This window comes from Carcharodon carcharias, chromosome 1, assembly GCF_017639515.1.
Source record: "Carcharodon carcharias isolate sCarCar2 chromosome 1, sCarCar2.pri, whole genome shotgun sequence".
NCBI classification, from domain to species: Eukaryota; Metazoa; Chordata; class Chondrichthyes; order Lamniformes; family Lamnidae; genus Carcharodon; species Carcharodon carcharias.
The window spans coordinates 116,150,241-116,172,652 of NC_054467.1; the positions used below are offsets into that span (position 1 = coordinate 116,150,241).

Here is a 22,412-nt window from a genome sequence, read left to right on the forward strand (position 1 = left end):
TCTTACCTTCATGTCACCATCAGCATCTCCTTTAGCCAGTACCACTACCATTAGCAGCCCTTTGTCCTTTGGTTCATGACATCTTTGTCAACCTCTCCTTTGCCCCACCTATTGCTGACCTTCTATCCAGATTCACCTGCTCCACCCCCCTTAAAGAGTATAATTTTCATCACATTTTTACTTCTCTTAGCTCTGAAGAAGAGTCATGTGGACTTGAAACATTAACTCTGTTTTTCTCACCACAGATGCTGTGAGACCTGCTGAGTTTTTCTAGCATTTTCTGTTTCTGTTGCAAGACTAGCCTGGTTACTTACACTCTCAAAACCTAGGCAGAAGAGGAACTATTGGAGCTAGAGAGAAATGGTGTGCTATTGAAAACTGATCATAGTGATTGGGCAACCATCATCATGGTAGTACCCAAATCAGATAAAACTGTTAAGACTACGTGGAGATTACAAAGCCATATTAACTAGGCAGTGTATGATGAGCAGTATCCATAACCAACATGCCAAGATTTGTATGCGGAGTTAGCAGGGTGGAAAATCTTCATAAAGTTGGATTTGTCTCACGCTTATGCAGAGTTTGATGTGGTTCAAGAGAGTCAACAGTATCACACGATAAACACACACATATGGTAACTCCCTAAGTTTGAAGTCCTCTTCAAAAGTCTTCAAGATACGATGGATAAAATTTTGCAAGGAGTACCGCATTGCTTGTGCAATCAGGATATCGTGTTGATTGTGGTGATAACAGCAGAAGAGAATCTTCAAATGAAGTGTTGAAAAAGTTTAACGATCATAATTAGAAGTTTTAATGAAGCAATTGTGGTTTTATGAAATCCGAGGTAATGTACCTGCCCTGAAAATAAATTAAAAGGAGTTAAAGTTAGTGAAAGAGGTGATAGAGGCTATAGTTAATGTTCCAAAGCCAAAAGTTGTATTTGAGCTTAGCCCTTTTCCAGGCATGGTCCAATATTATTCATGGGGTGCAATTTTATGGCCTTGTCGCGGCGGGGATCGGATCATAAAATGCGATGAGCTGTTCAAAGATCCATTGACTTCAGCAGGACCAGAAAATTCTACCAGCGGGAGGGGCCAGAAAATCCCACCCATGATTTCTGCCTCAGCTTGAATCTGTGTTAGTTCCACTACATGAGTTGTTAAGGAAAGATGTGAAATGATAATGGTCAAAATCTCAACAAAATGTTATGATGCATGCCAGAGAAGATTGACTAGTGATTCATTATTCATTCATTAAAACATAAATCACAACCTGAAGCTACCATCTGCTGCTTCAAACTACGGAGTTGGAGCAGTAATCAATCATGTCATGGATGACAGTCAAGAGAAGCGCATAGCATTTGCTTTGTGTACTCTCACCAAGATTCTGTTCCCCTAGATTCCCGAGTATACACTCAAGCACCACCAGACAAGCACAATTTTAGATCCTCGGCCGCACCGAGCAGAGCACTGCCGCTCCAAAGAGGTACTTTTGCCCCAACGGCGCACAGCATGGAGTCACCAATCTTTGGCTGCGTTCTTTGAACTTCAGGGCTTCTCCTGAGCCCTCTCCACTTAAAGTCTGCTATTCACAGCCCTTTTCCTCATTTAGAGCATTTTTCATTTACTCCTCTCTTTTTTACTTAACTGTGATCTCTTTCTGTCCTTGTCCCCGCTCTAGGACTCTTCTTTTGGGACCTCTCACTATTCCCTCACCCTTTGGAACCTCTCCCGGTCTGCTTTCTTTGCCCCATCTCTGGGGGACTTCTTCTCGATTGCACTCCCCTCTGGTTATCTGATCCAGAGTTTCCTTATGCACAAGTGCACTAGGCCTAAAAAAAAATGTAAAAATGCTGATCTGCGCAAGCGCAAGAACTCCAAGGCCCATCGGGAGTTAAAGTTCCTGACATTCGTGCTCTCGAACGAGGGGTTCATAGCAGAATCAAAAAGTTTCACCAGTTTTGGCTGGGTAGAAAGTTCACATGATTAGCAGATCATAAACCCCAATAGCTATTCTGGGACCAAAGTGTGCAATGGCAGTGTCAAGGATGCAGTGGTGGGCTGCACTTCTCTCACAGTATGACTACAACGTTGAATACTGCAATTTGAAAAGAGAATACTGTCATTAAAGCACTGTCTCATTTGCCACATGAGAACTCAGATGTAGGTTGTGAAGGTGCAATCTTCATAATAGAAGTAGCAGATGATGATTTTCTAATCACAGCAACTAAAATTGCAACTGGAAGAATCTATGGACAGACATTGAATTGTTAGACAAAGTTTGTTGACCAGTGTACTGAAACCGTTCCACAATTGATGCAATGACTAGCCATGTGAACGGGGCTGCATCAGCTGGGAACACAGAATGGTTGAACCTTGTTCTTGATAGGATTCTGGCAGAACTTCATACTGAACACACAGGAATGGTCAGTATGAAATTCATAGTAAGAGGATTTGTTTTTTGGTGTGGTTTGGATGGTGACCTAGAATCAGTGGTAATCAAATGTACTATATACAGAATTATAGCAATAAACCGCTAAAAATTTCTTTACAGTCATGGTCATAGCCAAGTCATCCATTTCAAAGAATTCATGTAGACCTTTGTGAAAGGAAAATGACACTCTCTTGGTGCTCATCAATAACCACCTGAAGTGGATCAAAGTAAAGGACGTGGGTCAACGCTGAACAAAAGATGAGTTAGGGTCCATTTTTGCTTTTCATGGATTACTGAGCTTGTCTCAGATAATGGTCCTCAACTTTGTTCTGCAATGTTCAGAATTTCATGAAGCAAAAAGGTAGCAACTTTTTAAAAAGGGAGCAGTGTAATGTATTCATACATTATGAGCAACACAGTGCCCAACAATGTCATTAAACATGTGAACTAGCCAGTGTCTGTCTTTCTTTGCAAGTGCCTCTCACTATGTAACAGCAGACATATGGAGTTAGGTTGCAGATCAGCCATGATCTCATTGTATGATGGAACAGGTTGGAGGGCTAAATGGCCTACTCCTGTTCCTATAGCAACTACACTTCAAAAGTACTTCATTGGCTGTTAAGTGCTTTGGGACATTTGGAGATTGTGAAGAGCACTTCATATGGGGGAGATGATGGTGTAGTGGTATTGTTGCTGGACTAGTAATCCCGAGTAATATTTTGGGACCTAGGTTTGAATCCTGCCACGTTAGATGATGGAATTTGAATTCAATTAAGAAAAAAATTTGGAATTAAAAGTCTAATGATGACTATGAAACTATTGTTGTAAAAACCCATCTGGTTCACTAATGTCCTTTAGGGAAAAAAAAAATCTGCTGTCCTTACCTGGTCTGGCTTAGATGTGACTCCAAACCCACAGTAATGTGGTGTATAACATATTTTCTGAGCTGATCCATTGCCCTTTCTAGTTTGAAATCATTTGTAACTGGGACCAGTTTGCAATGAGTTTCTGAATCCACAGCAAGTAGGAGCTGTTTTGATAAAAGCAAAACACTGTGGATGCTGGAAATCTGAAACAAAAACAGAAAATGCTGGAAAAACTAGCGGCATCTGCGGAGAGAAAAACAGTGAACGTTTCAAGTCTGTATGATTCTTCTTCAGAGCTAAAGAGAAGTAAAAATGTGATGAAATTTATACTGTTTAAGGGGGGGGTGGTGGAGTAGTTGAAGCTGGGTAGAAGACCAGCGATAGGTGGGGAAAAAGATATTGACAAAGATGTAATGAAGAAAAGGACAACAGGGATGTTAATGGTAGTTGTAAGGGCTAAAGGAGGTGCTGATGGTGGCATTAATGTAAGAAAGCAGGATGTGATAATAGCAGGGCAAGAGTAGGCAGTCTGAAAAGAACAACATGAACAAGTAAGAGAAGGCGTTTGTGGGGGTGGCGAGATGGGGGGATGGTAGTGGGGAAAAAGATCGAAAATAGGATGAAAGGTGGGGATAAAACAATGAATAAAAATATAAATAAATAAAAATAAGTGGATAAAAAATAAAAATAAATATTGAAAAAAGGGGATAAAAAAGGGTGAGGATAGAGGAGAAAGTTCATGGTCTGAAGTTGCTGAACTCAATGTTAAGTCTGGAAGGCTGTAAAGTGCCTAGTTGAAAGATGAGGTGCTGTTCCTCCAGTTTGTGTTGGGCTTCACTGGAACATTGTAGCAGGCTAAGTACGCACATGTGGGCATGAGAACCGGATGGTGTGTTGAAATGGCAAGCAACAGGAAGGCCTCTATCATGCTTGCACACAGACCAAAGGTGTTCCGCAAAGTGGTCACCCAGTCTGCGTTTGGTCTCTCCAATGTAGAGGAGACCTACTTCACCTGAAGGAGTGTTTGGGCCCTTGGACGGTGAGGAGGTAAAGGGGCAGGTGTTGCACCTTCTGCAATTGCATGGGAAGGTGCTGGGGGGGGGGGAGGGGATGAGGTATTGGGGGAGATAGTGGAGTGGACCAGGGTGTCCTGGAAGGAACGGTCTCTAGGAATCCAATGGGAGGGTGAGGGGAAGATGTGTTTGGTGGTGGCATCATGCTGGAGTTGGCAGAAATGGCTGAGGGTGATGCCACTGCCAAACACATCTTCCCCTTACCCTCTGGGACACCCTGGTCCACTCCTCCATCACCCACAACACCTCATGCCCCTCCCATGGCACCTTCCCCTGCAATTGCAGAAGGTGCAACACCTGCCCCTTTATCTCCTCCCTCTTCACCATCCAAGGGTCCAAACACTCCTTTCAGGTGGAGCAGCACTTCACTTGCACCTCCTTCAATTTGGTCTACTGCATTCGCTGTTCCCAATGCGGTCTCCTCTACATTGGAGAGGCCAAACGCAGACTGGGTGACCGCTTTGCGGGACACTTGCGGTCTGTCCACAAGCTTGACCCAGACCTTCCCGTTACTTGCCATTTCAACACACCATCCTGCTCTCATGCCCACATGTCTGTCCTTGGCCTGCTGCAATGTTCCAGTGAAGACCAATGAAAACTGGAGCAACAGCACCTCATTTTCTGATTAGGCATTTTACAGCCTTCCAGACTGAATATTGAGTTCAACAACTTCACATCGTGAAACTCTTTCCTCTATCTCACAGCCCCCACCCCCTTTACTCCCCCTTTTCAATATTCATTTTTATTCATTGTTTTATCTCCACCTTTTATCCTATTTTCAATCTTATTTCCCCAACCAATGTCCACTCTCCCCTCCCCACCCCCACAAGGGCCATCTATTACTTGTTCATGTTGTTCTTTTCAGAGCGCTTATCCTGGTCCTGCTATTATCACATTCTGCTTTCTGATTTTAATGCCACTGTCAACACCTCCTTTAGCCAATACCACTACTATTAACATCCCTTTGTCCTTTAGCTCCTGACATCTTTGCCAATCCTCTCCTTTGCCCCCACCTATCGCTGCAGTTTTATCCAGCTTCACCTGCTCCACCCCCCTTAAATAGTACAAATTTCATCACATTTTTACTTCTCTTTAGCTCTGAAGAAGAGTCATACGGATTTGAAACGTTAACTCTGATTCTCTCTCCACAGATGCTGTTAGACCTGCTGAGTTTTTCCAACATTTTTTGTTTCAGCAGCTGCTTTGATGCCAGCAGCTATAGCTCTGAGGCAGTCCTTACCTAAATTCACTTTCATTTAATTTCTCTTCACCCGCGCTGGCTATTCAGCTGCGTATTTCCAACATTGTCCGTATTTATTAAAGGAGATCCCGCTGACTATCAAACTGTCAAAAAGCCACAAAGATAAGAACAGATCCTCAATAACACAACCTGAGCCCCGTCCCTCCCAGAGTCTCCGTCATTTCCGGCGGTCGGACTTCATCTCGCGAGATCCGATTTGAAATTTCGGGCGGTTGTTGGCGGCTCGCGCTGAATTTGAATCGTTTGAAAACAGAAATTCTGAATCTGACGGTGAGGAATCTCTGGGAGCGGAGCCGGAGCCAGGGGAGGGGAGGGGTTAATGTTGAAGCGAGTGTGTGCGGTAGTGAGGGGAGACGGAGAGGGTTTGGTAACGGAGGGAGGTGTGGTGATGGGGTCGAGAGAGAGTGATACCGACGGCGGCGGCGGCGGTGGCGGTGGTGGGGAGAGGAAAGAAAGTGAAGTAATGCAGGTAAATAATTTGGGGGAAGGAAGATGATAACCCAGGTAATTTGCGAGGTGGGCAAGAGAATGTAGTTGGTAACCTGGATACACTGGGGTGAAGGAGGGGATGGTAATGGGGTGGAATCTGAGGAGGAGGTTGGAGAAATAGAGTTTGCTGATCTGGGTAACTAGTAGAGGGGGGACAAGCATGGTAATCTGGAAGGAAAGGGAACATTCTGACTCATGGGACCAGTGTTGGGGTGCGGATGAGTGGAGGGGCAAAAGGGTATGAGAACCTGTGTATTTAGTCAGGGGTATGCAGTAACCCAAGTAACCAGTGAAGGTGTGTGATAACTTCAGTGCTGAAGGAGATGGGGAGGTGGGATCATTAATGGTGAGAGTTACCCAGGATGTTGTTACTTATTGTGTTTTCTGTCAGGATTCAATGAAGAGCAACACTTGGGAGTTTAAAGGAATTTGTGACCCTCTCTGCCTTTGCGACATTGGGGGCCTGAGAACTTGGAGCTATCCGCCCTCTCTCAGCACCAATACTGACTAACAGATCTCCATTCATCTAGGCTGTCGAAGATTGGGGCACCCACACTAATCTGATCCCATGCTTGCCACCGCACTACTAGCTGGAAGATCTGAATTTTCCCCAAGCTAATATTTTTTTCTAAATTGCCGGAGTCCTTAGGATAAAATGTATTATCTTATACATTCCTTGCCCCATAACTTTCAAAACTGCATAAAGATTTTTTTAACAAGTGCAATTATTGCAGCTTAAAATTCTATTGAACAGTAATACGTTATGATTTATTAATCTATTTTTATTTCAGATTCTTTTATATAAATGGGGACACAAAAAGATCAACTGCTTCAAATACAACAAGCCTTTGAAAAGGCTCAGAAGGGACATCAAAACCTGGCAAAGCTGGTGACAGGTCTTAAACAAATATATAATAAGGTACAGTGCATTGCATTGTCTCTGGACAATATTGTGGTAATCAAATACTATTTATTGTATTTTGAGTCTGGATTGATCACTTCAAAGTACGTTTTAGCATTGTGGTCCAAGTCAGAAGGTTGTGAGTTCCAGCCCCAGTTTGTATTAGACTTTTGAATTTGAATTTTAATGTAAATCAGAGACAGTAAGGTCCAGGGAACGGCATAGAACACTTCCCTTTATTCTGACATCACCCCCCTAACTATAGGTCGAGTATCCTTTACCTGTACATCCAGAAGTCAATTTTTTTTTTGAATGGACACTAACATGAGCCAACATGAACTTCACCCACCTTTTGCATGGGAAGTCTGTGACCCGAGCTGACAAAATAAAAGCTTATGAAACAAAACCAAATTTGATGGGGCGGCTGAAGCTGGGAGAACTATTCAAGATTGACACTCTAAACCCTATTGTTATATCACATCCAAAAACCGAAAATAATTGAATACCGAAATGCAATCGACCAAGGGTTTTGGATAAAGGGATAAAGGATACTGGACCTTATTACCTGATACTTCCTATCCTTCACTTATTTTTATTATTAATATGTTCCCTTATTTTTTTTTACCTCAAATTCCCAACATTTTAGGCTTAAGTAATAGCCTTTTGTATGGAACTTCATTTTGGAAGTTTAGAAATGACATATTAGGAGATCTTTAACACTGCTTGAGATGTGACATCTTCAAAGGGGAAGTCAGCTGATCAGTCAGACTTTTCTGCTACTGAATCAGTACTGGCTGCTATTTATTGGGTTCTTGTCAGGCAGTTTCAGCTTGGCTCAGTAGGTAGCATTGTGGTCCAAGTCAGAAGGTTGTGAGTTCCAGCCCCATTACAGATTTGAGTGCATAAATCTGGTCCTTTGGGACACCCCAAGGATGTTATAAGGTGCATTTAATTTATAGGTGATCCTCGTGTATATCTTTGAATTACATTTTACCCGTTGACCTGTTTTGCTACCATTTTTTTGCCAAGGGTTCCTGAAAATTCTTATTTCCAGTCTAGTAGAGTTCTTGCATTGTTCCTGGACTCAATTGTAATAGCTGTCAACTTCCACACACACCATCTCCTAATGCATAGGATAAATACCATGCATTTCTGACAATTGCCTTTAAGTTTTTAAACAGAATGATTGGACAGCTGAGACTCGTTACCTCAATTCCTGTGCCGTGTAGCAACTTTTGATGTGACTCCTTTTTGGTGTGTTGTGTCCATGGTGACAGGGTAAAGGACAGAACTGACAGGGTGAGATGGGAAGGAAAACAGCCAGAATTTGTGGGTCATGTGGGAGACAATGACATGGGTAGGAAAAGGGTTGAGGTCTTACAGTCAGTTTCAGGAGCTAGAGAGGGAAGTTATAAAGCAGGACCTCAAAGTTAGTCATCTTTGTATTACACTTGGTGCCAAATGCTAATGAGTATAAGAGTTGTAAGAAAACACTGGTTGACCTGTGATCAAAGAAATGGTGTAGGATTGAGGACTTTGGATTCCTAGTGCATTGAGCCAATTCTGGGACAGAAAGGACTTTTACAAGGTAGATAGGTTGCAACTCACAGAGCTGAGCCAAATGTCCTTGCAGGAAGGTTAACTAATACTATGAGAGAGGGCTTAAACTTATTTGGTGGAGGATGGACACCAGGATGAAACATGAGAGTGGAGAAGCAAGGCGCAGAGGACTGGGAGAGGCATATAGTATTAGAATGAAGAACACTTTAGATATAGGAGGGATTAGATAGAGGACAAATGTGAAGCAGTCTAAGATGGAGTTGGAATGCACATATGCAACTACATGGTGAAGTCTTGCTTCAATTGTATAAAAGCTTGCTTAGACTGTACCTGGAGCACTATGTGCAGTTTTGGTCCCCTTACCTCAGAAAGGATATTATTGCCAGAGATGGAGTGTAACGAAGGTTCCCCAGACTTGTTCTGGGGATGGCAGAGCTGTCTTATGAAGCAAAATTGGGGAAACTGGGCCTGTATTCTCTTGCGTTTCGAAGAATGAGAGGTGATCTCATTGAAATCTACAAAATACTTTAAGGAATAGACAATAGATGCAGATAAGATGTTTCCCTGGTTGGGAAGTCTAGAACCGGGGACACAATTTCAAAATAAGGGGAAAGCCACTTAGGACTGAGATGAGGAGAAATTTCTTCACTCAGTGTTGTGAATCTTTGGAATTCTCTACCCCAGAGCACCATGGAAGCTCAGTCATTGAGTATGTTTAAGGTAGAGATTGATAGATTTCTGATGAACAATAAAGGGTTATGGGAATAGAGTTGTGTGGCACTGCTACTGTGCTAAATGGGATAGATTTCAAACAGATCTAGTAACCCAAGACTGGGCATCCATGAAGCGCTGTGGGCCAACAGCAGCAGCAGAATTGTACTCGGACGTGATCTGTAACCTCATGGCCTGGCATATCCCCCACTCTACCATTATCATCAAGCTAAGAGATCAACCATGGTTTGATGAAGTCTGCAGGAGGGCATACCTGGAGCAACACCAGGCTAACCTAAAAATGAGGTGTCAGCCTGGTGAAGCTACAACACAGGGCTACTTGCGTGCTAAACAGCATAAGCAGCAAGTGATAGACAGAACTAAATGATCCCACAACCAGTGGATCAGATCTAAGCTCTGCAGCCCTGCCACATCCAGTCGTGAATGCCAGAAATGCCGAGTGGATGATACATCTCTGCCTCCGCTGGAGGTCCCCAGCATCACAGATGCCAGTCTTCACCCAATTCGATTCACTCCACATGATTACAAGAAACGGCTGAAAGCACTGAATGCTACAAAGACTATGGGCCCTGACGATATTCTGGCAATAGTACTGAAGACTTGTGCTCCAGAACTAGCCGTGTTCCTTAGCCAAGCTGCTCCAGTACAGCTACAACACTAGCATCTACCTGGCTATGTGGAAAATTACCCAGGTATGTCCTGTATTCAAAAAGCAGGACAAATCCAACCCAGCCAATTACTGCCCAACAGTCTACTCTCCGTCATCAGCAAAGTAATGGAAGGGTTCATCAACAGTGCTATCAAGCAGCCCTTGCTTGGCAATATCCTGTTCACTGATGCCCGGTTTGGGTTCCGCCAAGGCAACTGACCTCATTACAGCCTTGGTTTAAACATAGACAAAAGAGCTAAACTACTGAGGTGAGGTGAGAGTGACTGCCCCTGACATCAAGGCAGCATTTGACCGAGTAAAGGCTCCATCAAGGAGCCTTTGCAAAACTGGAGTCAATGGCAATCAGGGGAAAAACTCTCCGCTTGTTGGAGTCATACCTGGCACAAAGGAAGATGGTTGTAGTTGATAAAGGTCAGTTATCTCAGCTCCAGAACTTCACTGCAGGAGTTCCTCAGAGTAGTGTCCTCGGTCCAACCAGCTGCCTCATCAATGACTGAATTGGACTAACCGTATAAATACTGTGGCTACAAGAACAGGTCAGTGGCTAGGAATAGTGTGACGAGTAACTCACCTCTTGACTCCCCAAAGCCTGTCCACCATCTATAAGATGAAAGTCAGGAGTGTGATGGAATACTCCCCACTTGCCTGGATGAGTGCAGTTACCACAACACTCAAAAAGCTGGACACCATCCAGGACAAAGCAGCCTGCTTGATTGGCACCGCCATCCACAAACATTCACTCTCTCTACCAACAACGCACAATAGCAGCAGTGTGTACCATCTACAAGATGCACTGCAGGAATTCACCAAGGCTCCTTCAACAGCACCATCAAAACCTACGGCCACTACCACCTAGAAGGACAAGGGTAGCAGATAGATGGGAACACCCACATCTGGAAGTTTCCCTCCAAGTCACACACCGTCCTGACTTGGAAATATATCGCCATTCCTTCACTGTCGCTGGGTCAAAATCCTGGAACTCCCTCTCTGACAGCACTGGGTGTACCTACAGCACATGGACTGCAGCGGTTCAAGAAGGCAGCTCACTATGTCTTTCTCAAGGGCAACTAGGGATGGGCAATAAATACTGGCCCAGCCAGCGAATCCCAAATCCCGTGAATGAAAAAAAAGGCATTGACGTCTTTGATTAGCCTTGATCGTATTGAATGATGGAGCTGGCTTGATGGGCTGAATAGCCTTCTCCTGTTCCTATGTTCTTATGGAGCATGGTAATTTAGGTTGTGAGCTACAGCACAAGTTGCTATGATATGATATAGTGGCAATAACGGAGACCTGGCTTGAAGAAGGGGAGGATTAACAACTTAATATACCTAGCTATAAGATATTCAAGAAAGATAAGGAAGAGATTATTGATCCAAAAAACCATAGTAACACTGGAGAGGGCTGATGTAGTTAAGAGCCTATAGACAGAATCAATGTAGTTAAAATTATGGAATAATAACTGTTGGGTCCCTGGGACATGAAAAGAAATCCAGAACTTTATACTTCATGCTATTTAAAAAAAAACGGATTTCCTGCTGAATAAAAAAATGGCTGCTACAAGTCATATGATCACAGGGATAGTCCTTTGTCTGGCAACTGCCCCCAGGAGTACAAGAAGAATTCTTTTCTCAGCCCAAGATATTTCACACACATTGTACAGGCCCCTTGTAATCATGAAAACCAGGAGACTTACGCATTGAAACTCACTATGCTTGCACAGCTGCTATTAGCCTCATCACACCTGGGATTCTCCAGGCCCATTTCAAAAAGGAACCAAAGGGATGTAATTTGCATCTGATAATCTCACATTGCTCGTGGAGTTAGTGGGTCTACCTAGACAATGGCTTCCTAACACCAGACCCTCCAATATGAATAGTAACTCTTTCAACAACTAATGACTGGGACATTATCGGTCTTAAATCAAAGCCAGTTGCAGCCACTGGATAAACATCCCTTTTGAAACTCATTGTGGAGAAAGAAGGTGACATGACTTGTGTGACCATTTTGAAATCTCTATGCCTTTGAGAACTGAGAAAATTCTCAGACTGCTGTTTTAACATCAACTGGAAAGGACTCCAGCAGCCTGACTGAGCAAGCAATCGGTTACTACCTCTCAACTCCGCGAAGACTGCTTGATTTAAAAGTCTCTGATCAACGCTTGCTGAAGCACAGAAAGCCCATTGATCTGCAGCATCGTTCTTTTCAAGGATTTTTATACTGTTATCTCCAACCAGAAATTCATTGGAACTGAGCCCTGGCATGAAGGAAACCTCCTCTGGACTTTGACTTTTTGGACTCTAGAAATCACATGAAATAATATTCATTTCTCCGATTCTTATACTGTAAAACTCCTTTTTTCTATTTTCCCCTTATACTGTGTGTGCACATGTGTCTGTGTGTGTGCATGCGCCCCTGTGCACATGTTGTGGACATTCCTCTCCACCCCCACCCCTGCCATTTTTTTTTAAGGTGTGAAATAAACTAACCTTTTAGTTAATTGTTACGTGAATACAATTCAAAACACCTTCTGCTTATGGACAGGTGGTGAGAAGAAACCCAGTGCACGTTGCCCATATCGCTCCTGTCCATAACAAGGAGCTCCTGGGTCCCAGATAGAGGAGCAGATTTGCAGGCAAATTGTAGAAAGATGGAAGAACTATAGAATATTTTGATAAGGGGCTGGGGAGGACTTGAATTACTCTAATATAGATTAGGAAAGTAAGTTTGTGGTGAGGGGGAGCGGTGGGAGAGGGTAATCCTGAAATGTGTACAAAATAATTTTTTTCATCAGTGTGCTTCCAGCCCCAATCAGGAAGGAAGCAGTGCTGGATCTAGTTGTGGGGAATGAACTATGACAATTGAACCATTTTTCAGTGGCAGAACATTTGGGGAACAGTGATCATAATATCAACAAGTTTAGAATAGTTACGGAATATGACAAGGCAATACAGTCAAATCCTTTATCCATAAATCTGAAAATCGAACGCATCCAAAAACCGCATTTGTTATGTACCTCATCAACCTTTAGCGTAGGATGCCTGTGACCCCGATCCAGCATGAACCTTGATGACCACATCCAATCTTTAGTGCGGGAAGTCTCCCGGCAGAGTACATCAATGCTTCTACAGGCAGAATCGCAGATGATGCCATGGCAGGGAACTTATTACAGGTTCCTTGTGTTTATTATTCAGTGGTACATCTTGCTTTTCTAGCAATTTTATTTACTTTAGCTAGCCTTAGCTTTGGCCATTGTAATGTAAGTAGGCCTATATGCACTATCCGAAAACCGAAATTATCTGAAATCCGAAATGCAATCGGCCTGTGGATTTCTGATAATGGATATTTGACCTGTGTTCAGTGGTAAAAATACTTGACTGGAGTGATTTGAAACAGCCCAGGTGGATTGGAATAAAAATTGGAATGTAAAACAATAATTGAACAATGGTGATCTTCAAAGAGGGGATGGTTTGGGTATGGAGTTGATGCATTCCTACAAGGAGGAAGGGACAGGCATCCAAAGCCAGAGTTTCCTGATTGACTTAAAGATAAAAGAGATTAAAATGAGACAGCAGGAGGGACTATGACAATCATAAGGTTTGTAATACAAAAGAAAGCCATGCTGTATGTAGAATGTACAAGGGAGATGTTTTAAAAAAAAGCCGATAAGGTGTGCAAAGATAGAGTATGAGAATAGATTAGCGGTTAACATAAAAGGGATCACAAAAGTTTTCTATATATGCATAAATATTGAAAGGGTAGTCAGAGGAAAGGTGGGTTGATTAGGGACTGAAAAGATGACGATCTTGTGGAGGCAGAGGGCATGGCTGAGGTACTAAATGGAGTGCTTCGTATTGGTCTTCAGTAGAAAGGAGCATGCAGAAACAATATTGGATAGGATAAACATAAAGAAGATGCATTTAAAAGGTTGACAGTTCTCAAATTAGAAAAGTCACCCAGTCTGGATGGGAAGCATCCTAAGTTACTGAGGGGAGTAAGGATGGAAATTGTTGAACTCTGGATCTTCCAATCCTGCTTGAATTTGGAGGTGGTTCCAGAGGACTGGAAGATTGGAAATGCTAATACCTGGTTTAAAAACTGAAAGGGATAAACCCGGCAATGACAAGTCTAATGTCGATGGTCGAAGTCTTTAGAAACAGCAACCTGGAGCAAAATTAATTGGCATTTAGAGAAGTATGAGATAATAAATAAAAGTTGATGTGGATTTGTTAAGGACAAATTGTATTTTAATAACTTGATTGCGTTCTTTGAAGTAATGAAAAGGTTTGATGAGGGGAGTGTGGTTGAAGTATAAATTACCTTTCAAAAGGCATTTACCATTGACCCACATAATAGACATGATAGCCGAGTTAAAGCTCATGGGATTAAAGGGGCAGAAAGGAGAAAGTAGTAGTGAATGATTGTGTGCTGTCCTCCAAACTGAAAAACAATGGTATTCTCTGGGGTGTCAGTGTTAGGACCACTGCTCTTTTTGATATCAATGACCTTGGGCATACAGGGCTTAATTTCAAAGTTTGCAGATGATATGAAGCTTGGAAATATACAACTAGTGCCTTTAATGTAATAAAACATTCTAAGTTGCTTAGTAGGAGCATTATAAAACAGTATTTGACACCAAGCCGCACAAAAAAGTGCAAGAGCAGGTAACCAAAAGCTCGGTTGAAGAGGTAGATTTTAAGGAATGTCTTGAAGGAGAAAAGAGGCAGAGAGACTGAGGATTTTAGTAAATAGGCAGTAGACTTAGAGGACTGCTGAAATGAGTTGAGACATAGGTGAAATTTAATGCATTGAGAAGTGTGTAGTGATATATTTTGGTAGAAAAAAAATCAGGAGAGGCAATATGAACTAAATGATGCAATTTTAAAGAGGTGCAGGAAGGGAGAAACCGGGCAAGTGGTGAGTGTTGTATATGTACAATTAAGAATCCTCACACCCCGCTTCCTGTAAGGACTCCATCCCATTCTCTCAGTTCCTTCGCCTCCGTCGCATCTGTTCCGATGATGCTACCTTCAAAAACAGTTCCTCTGACATGTCCTCCTTCTTCCTTAACCGAGGTTTTCCACCCACGGTCGTTGACAGGGCCCTCAACCGTGTCCGGCCCATCTCCCGCGCATCTGCCCTCACGCCTTCTCCTCCCTCCCAGAAACATGATAGGGTCCCCCTTGTCCTCACTTATCACCCCACCAGCCTCCGCATTCAAAGGATCATCCTCCGCCATTTCCGCCAACTCCAGCATGATGCCACCACCAAACACATCTTCCCTTCACCCCCCCATCAGCATTCCGTAGGGATCGCTCCCTCCGGGACACCCTGGTCCACTCCTCCATCACCCCCTACTCCTCAACCCCCTCCTATGGCACCACCCCATGCCCACGCAAAAGATGCAATACCTGCTCCTTCACTTCCTCTCTCCTCACCGTCCAAGGACCCAAACACTCCTTTCAAGTGAAGCAGCATTTCACTTGCATTTCCCCCAACTTAGTCTACTGCATTCGTTGCTCCCAATGTGGTCTCCTCTACATTGGAGAGACCAAATGTAAACTGGGCGACCGCTTTGCAGAACACCTGCGGTCTGTCCGCAAGAATGACCCAAACCTCCCTGTCGCTTGCCATTTTAACACTCCACCCTGCTCTCTTGCCCACATTGTCTGTCCTTGGCTTGCTGCATTGTTCCAGTGAAGCCCAACGCAAACTGGAGGAACAACACCTCATCTTCCGACTAGGCACTTTACAGCCATCCGGACTGAATATTGAATTCAACAACTTTAGGTCGTGAGCACCCTCCCCCATCCCCACCCCCTTTCTGTTTCCCCCTTCCTTTTCTTTTTTTTCCAATGAATTATATAGATTTTCCTTTTCCCACCTATTTCCATTATAAAAAGAGAAAAAAAAGAATATTTATTTATTTATTTATTTTTTTTTTTACATCTTTTATGCTCTCCCCACCCCCACTAGAGCTATACCTTGAGTGCCCTACCATCCATTCTTAATTAGCACATTCGTTTAGATAATATCACCAACTTTAACTTTAACACCTATGTGTTCTTTTGTATTATTGTTGTTGACTTCTTTTGATGATCTGCTTCTATCACTGCTTGTTTGTCCCTACAACCACACCCCCACTCCACCTCTTTCTCTCTCTCTCTCTCTGCCCCCCACACACACACCTTAAACCAGCTTATATTTCAACTCTTTCTTGGACTCGAACTCAAGTTCTGTCGAAGGGTCATGAGGACTCGAAACATCAACTCTTCTTCTCCGCCAATGCTGCCAGACCTGCTGAGTTTTTCCAGGTAATTCTGTTTTCGTTTTTGTTTTGGATTTCCAGCATCCGCAGTTTTTTTTGTTTTTATCTTTATGTTTGTTTAGAAAATGCTTGCCCATCTTGATTATGTATTCAACATACAAAACAGTACTTTATATCCTAAATGCCTTGTCTGAATTGTTAAGCACTCTGCTGAATCAATTTGAGCTTTCTCCATTCATCGTGTTTCACTCATTAAGGCATTGACAAGTGCTGGGTTGAGATTCCGAGGTCAGCAGCAACCACCTGATTCATGAGCCAAACTAATGAAAGTCAGCAGGCTGCTTGACCTCTTGATCTTGGGGTTACAAACCCAGTACCATAACCACTTGGCTATTTAGGCCAAGCCGCAGGCTGCTTGACCTTGAAAGATTGTTAAACCAAGACTAATTCCGTCCTCATCAAATGTATGCACACAGCAATGGTCATTGGGCAGTAATCAGGAGCAGACACCTTGACTGCAATGTTTCCAGTTCTCCATGTGAAATCCAACTGATCAGTTAATGATGCAGATTTTAATGCTGAATTAATAAAATGTTCACTTGATTGAGTTTTCTTTTCTCAGATGTTTTACCTACTTTTAATCACTTCCCTGAAGGCATTGAATAAGCTCATGAGTATTCACGACAAAGCAATTCGTGTAAGGTCTGGTGGAAGTAGAGGGTTGAATGGGCTGAAAGGCTTTTTTGCTCTTTTTTTTTCCACAATGTTTCTAGGAAATATCTGTTTATGCTGTATCTATTATTAATACTATAATTTTTACTTCAAAGTTGCAGGATGAAGATAAAAATACATTTCATGAAGAATTTATCAAATTGTTGAAGTATCCCATGACCATTTATAAGCGAGAGCCAGCAGTAGAAAGGATGATTGAGTTTGTTGCAAAATTTGCTACTTCGTTTGAAGAACCAGTAGATGAGGAAAGTGAAGATGAAGAAAATTGTTTCATGCTGTTCTTATTTCACTTTCTGCTTAAGGTGCAGTATTATTTCCATTCAAAAACACACAGTACCATGCATTTTTGTTGCTATTTCAATTTACTTTAAAATGGTTGATAATGGATTTCCCCCCACCAGTAGATAATTTTCTTCATGGAAATCTTTTTAAATTGCATGTAGAGATCTAACAGCAAAACCAACATCAGTCCTTTTGTACTTTTACTGAAATTTGGCTTATGTTGTCCAAGAAATAACTAACTTTGATCTGGTATACTAAGAACTAACATTAAAAAAGTGACAACCTTTTAATTAAAGTGTTGGTAAAAGAATGTGCTGGTAAGAGTGGAGTTTTGGAGGTTATTTTAATTAAAAGGAATCAAAATATGTAAAACCAAAATTGCTACTTTTAAGAGGGTGGGATTGTGCTTGTTCCTGTTCCCAAATATCATTCTCATTGAATTGTTCTAATCATCTTTAATATCTTTTTATCATTAATAAACATTTGCACTCAACTTAGTTGTCACATTTACCTACAGGACTGTAACTGCACTACAAAATGATGAAAATGCTTTTGGTCATTCTGGGACAAATGATAATGTGTTTTTAAAAACTCAACACACTAGTGGAAATAAATCTTGCATTGTTTTTGTTTGGTATTTTAATGTTTAAAGCACTACTTAATAATTTTCCCCCGAATCTTGGAGGATTTATGCAGTGAGAGATTAATGTCCTGATTTGTGCTAGGTGAAGTTGACACAGATACAATTGCATCACAGCTAAATTCTAATGTGTACAAAAGATTTTAATGAAGACAGTAGCTTTTGTAATTTTTGACAAATTGATATATAGAAATTACTGACTAATCTTGAAACTTGATGAAAGAAATGTTATGAATTCAACATAAATCTCACTGGTCTTTGACTGGGATCATTGATTTTAATTTTTTAACCTTCTCCTAACAGTCTCACGGTGCATGTAGCCATTCTGTTCGATTCCGTGCCTGCCAGCTAATCAACAAACTTCTGGGTAGCATGTCAGAAAATGCACAGATTGATGATGAGCTATATGACCGGATATATGAAGCCATGCTGGTGAGAATAAAGGACAAGTTTCCAAATGTGCGAATACAGGCTGTGCTTGCCTTGTCCCGACTTCAAGACCCCACTGATGAAAATTGCCCAGTCATTGATGGTAAGTATTGGTATATCCAGTCTATGTGAATGCTTGCCATTGTACACTGAGAGTTTAACTTTTTAAATCTGTTATATATTATGTAAATTGAGTATTCAGTGCTTTATGAATATCCATTTAACATTTTTAAATTTCAAATTATGAAGATATCAACATTTTTAGGGTATTTTTAAAATATGCTTGATGCAGATTTTATTTTTGCATGGTTCTGTCTCTTGGCCTGGACTGTGTGAAGATTGTGGGGCCCTTGTTTTCATTATTGGTTTATAATAGCAAAGGGGCATGGCCATAAGTGGGTCATCTGTTCTGGTTTTTGAAACCTTTTTGGAACTTAGCATTCTTTAAATGTGTCTTTAAATATGTACATGTGCTATTGCAAAAAGCCTTTTCAGCAAAATGTGCTGTTTTGTGAAATATATTGGCTTGGATTTTGCTGTCATAAGCAAAGCAAGGGCGCGTGCTGCTGTCCTTTCCCGTGAACATCTAATGATCTCTGGCTGGGATTTCCATTTTTCCCAATAGCAGTTTAAATCTGGCATCAATGAAGGAGATGTCTTGGGATGCAGCAGTGCTGATGTCAGCGAACCAGGAAGTGAAGAGCACTTAAAATCCTTCACTTTTGATTTAAATTATATATGACTGTATTAAGATAGTAAATAAAATGTAGATAGACATAAATAAGTTTTAAAAATGTGAATTTTTAATAATTGTGGAGAAATTTGACATTCCACTGATATAAAGTTAGCTTTTTGCTGCCACAAAGGGTGTTTGGCAGTAACTATGAAGTTAGTAAAATCACATTTTTCACCTCATTTAGCAACGGATAACTTTTACTAGGGTTTTTAGAATGGAAGTTCTTGCCAAGCCACAATTGCAAGGGAGATAGCAGTCTAAGAGCCTCTACAGTGCATTCTATGGAGGAGTATAGATTTACTGATAGCAACATCTGGATTTCTGCATTATTGTGTGCATGTTCAAACTCCTGGGGTAAAATCTTCGGCTCGGCAAGAGGGGGCGGGGCTCGATCGCTGAGGCATAAAATGACATGAGGTGATGTCGGGCGTGTGTCCCTATGTCACCGTGCACCATTCAGATTTTCAGTTCGGCGGGCGCACAACCAACTCAGCTGCACGGCTGCCGAACTGTCAAAGGCCTATTAAGGCCATTTAACAATCAATTAAATCATTGACCTGAGCTGCCTATCCAACCTTAAGGTTGGCAGAAAGGCAAAGAGCCAAGGCAGCCTTCACATTTTTCATGGAACCTCATCCACAGGTGGGACGAGGTTTCATGAACGTTTTTAAAGTGTTGGAAAAATTTTTATTAACATTAATGGACATGTCCCAGCACATGTGACAGTTTCACATGAGGGGACATGCCCTTAAAAGTTTTTTCGCCCTTTTATTCAATGTTTTATATGTGAAATGAAACTCCCTGAGGCACCTTTGTGTTTCAGGGAGATTTCTACGCTCTTTTGCGCATATGCGTGAAAGAGTGCACTCCAGACTCAGCCTACTGCCCCGCCTGCACAGGGAGCGCCCAGCACTTCTGGGCATGTGTCACGCTGGGTGGGCCTTAATTAGCCCACCAAGGAAAATGGCGGGGCCCAGCCGATCGGGGGTACCGATCGGCTGCGCGCCCGCCCCCACACAACCCCTCAACAAGGAGAAAATTCTCCCCCTGAAGTTGCTGTCAATTTCAGTGGACTGATGATATTGAACACTGACATTTTGCTGTCATGACCACTGCAAAATCTGGACCATTGATGTTATTTGTTGCTGGTGACTAGAAGCGAATATGTTGTCTTTATATCTTGTTGAAATGTAGTGCAGTAAAAAGGCAACTACTAAACTTTGATTTTAAAATTTAAAATACACTAATAAACAATTTGTTATTTTAGCTTACTTGCGTTTAATTGAATGTGACACCAATCCAGAGGTGAGACGAGCAGTATTGTCCTGTATAGGGCCGTCAGCGAAAACTCTTCCCAAGATAATTGGGCGTACTATGGATGTTAAAGAGAATGTCAGAAAGTTAGCCTTTGAGGTGGGTGATAAAGCATGTGTGTGAATATTTGTGTGTGCTGGACCTTATGCTAAATCCCACTCTGTTCTTTCCCTCTCCGCCATCAAATTTAATGCTAAAAATGAAATCCCATAGACCATACTTTATAGAAAACATGTGATCCTTCCATTAGATACCCCATTGGTTTCCTTATAAGCTCCAGTATTTAAAGCTCTTAAAAATATGGCTGCAGTACAATATGGCAGCCTAAATGATCCAAATAAGTGTGATTTGTGAGGAAAATGAAAACTTTGCTCTTTTGATTTTGATTTCGTTTATTTTGTAATTTCTTTCTTTAGGGAATTTTTCATAGTTACTGCAGTCTTTATAATTTAATAGCCATTGACCAGGCTAGGCCATAATCTAGCATATTTTCTCCATTTTAATATGCACAAAGTTTTACTGGATTTTCTTTTCTCTTGAAATATGCCAGCTAGAATTTCACAGTGTTAGAGAAATCTTTTAATGTAGGAAACTTAGACTTCCCTCAAGTCATTCTTGCTTTAAAAGAACCGCAAATTTTAGTGGGGTCCATCATGCCAACTTTGCCACAAATAGAAAATTCTAAAATTCTCTACTGCCAGCGACTTGCCAAGATTCCTTTGACAGCGTCTTCCAAATCCATGGCCTCTACCACCTAGAAGAACAAGAGGAACACCATCGTCTGCAAGATCCTGTCCAAGTCACAACTGATTGGGAAATATATGCCGTATCTTCACTGTCGCTGTTTCAGAATTTGTAACACTTTTCCTAACAGCTCTTGTGTTCCTACACCATCTGGTATTCAGCTCAAAAAGGCAGCTCACCACCACCTTCTTGAGGGCAACTGGGGAATTAGCAATAAATGTCAGGTTTGCCAATAATGCCCAATTCCCATGAACAAAAATAGCAGCACTTCTCACTTTGAGGAAAAACTAAATGCAATATTTACCTCCAATATATCTTTAAATTAATTGCCTTATCTGTTTATTGATGGGAATGCTGCAATATTCCTTTCATTATACAGATAATACTTAAGAATGAAAAGCTGCATTTGTTTTTATTTCAATGAAAAGGAAGTGCAGGAAAAACTCAGCTGGCCTGGCAGCATCTGTGCAGAGAGAAGCAGAGTTAATGTTTTGAGTCCAATATGACTTAGGAATGAATAAGAGTTATATTGGGCTCAAAACATTAACTCTGCTTCTCTTTGCACAGATATTACCAGAACTGCTGAGCTTTTCCTGCACGTTGTTTTATTTTGGGTTTTATGGCATCCGCAGTATTTTGCTTTTATTCTTCTGTATTGAATTCTATATCTTAAATGTGCATCACAACCTCCTTTTCCCATCATTGGCAGTTGTGCTTTAAAAATCTAGACACCAAACTCTAGTATTCCATCTGTAAACCCCTCTATCCCTCCATTTCCCTCTCCTTTTAAGGTCTTTCTCGAAACTCCTTTCTTTGACAATTATTTGGTTACTCAGAATACCACCTTTTGCTCTGTTTATTTAAAAAATATATACCTCAAGTTTTGAAATGTTAGAGGCGGAATTTGTTTTTATTGTAAATTAAAATCAACAGAAAATAGGTTTTTATATATTTTAGCAATTTTTTTGTTTTTAGTTTTGTATTGAAACAATTTGTGATTTTTTTTTTAATATTCATATTTAAACTTGCTAGGTGATTCATTAAAGTTACCAATTATCTGCCCTTTTAGGTTTTAGCAGAAAAGATACATATAAAAGCATTTTCCATTGCACAGAGGGTGATCCTTCTTACGCAAGGCTTGACTGACCGTTCAGGTAAGTTATGTACATGTAGCATTGCTAGTAACAGGGCTGACACCAAAGCCTATGCAATTTGAATTTGTATAGTCATGAACAATTTGGATCAATGCTCATTTTATGTCTTGCCAAAAGAAAATTGCTAT

General features: G+C 41.5%; 1 protein-coding gene and 1 long non-coding RNA gene across 3 annotated transcripts in view; one reads left to right on the forward strand and one right to left on the reverse strand.

The window, feature by feature from the left end:
- Positions 1 to 290: 290 nt before the first annotated feature.
- On the reverse strand, positions 291 to 5,735 carry LOC121283271. 2 transcript variants are annotated; one of them, XR_005944223.1, is made up of 3 exons: positions 5,613 to 5,735; positions 3,318 to 3,463; positions 291 to 858 (listed from the first exon to the last, which is right to left on the reverse strand). It is a non-coding gene; the product is annotated as an uncharacterized LOC121283271 (long non-coding RNA). The 2 variants fall into 2 exon arrangements; XR_005944222.1 differs by having other exon boundaries at positions 3,318 to 3,502.
- Positions 5,736 to 5,815: 80 nt separating this feature from the next.
- Positions 5,816 to 22,412, forward strand: part of ncapg (non-SMC condensin I complex, subunit G) — an 81,181-nt gene continuing 64,584 nt past the window's right edge. The window contains exons 1-6 of the mRNA XM_041197658.1: positions 5,816 to 5,903; positions 6,914 to 7,041; positions 17,081 to 17,287; positions 18,211 to 18,439; positions 20,340 to 20,485; positions 22,200 to 22,284. Coding sequence (XP_041053592.1) covers positions 6,928 to 7,041; positions 17,081 to 17,287; positions 18,211 to 18,439; positions 20,340 to 20,485; positions 22,200 to 22,284 — 781 coding nt within the window. The 5' untranslated portion in view covers positions 5,816 to 5,903; positions 6,914 to 6,927. The remainder of the gene's footprint in view (positions 5,904 to 6,913; positions 7,042 to 17,080; positions 17,288 to 18,210; positions 18,440 to 20,339; positions 20,486 to 22,199; positions 22,285 to 22,412) is intronic.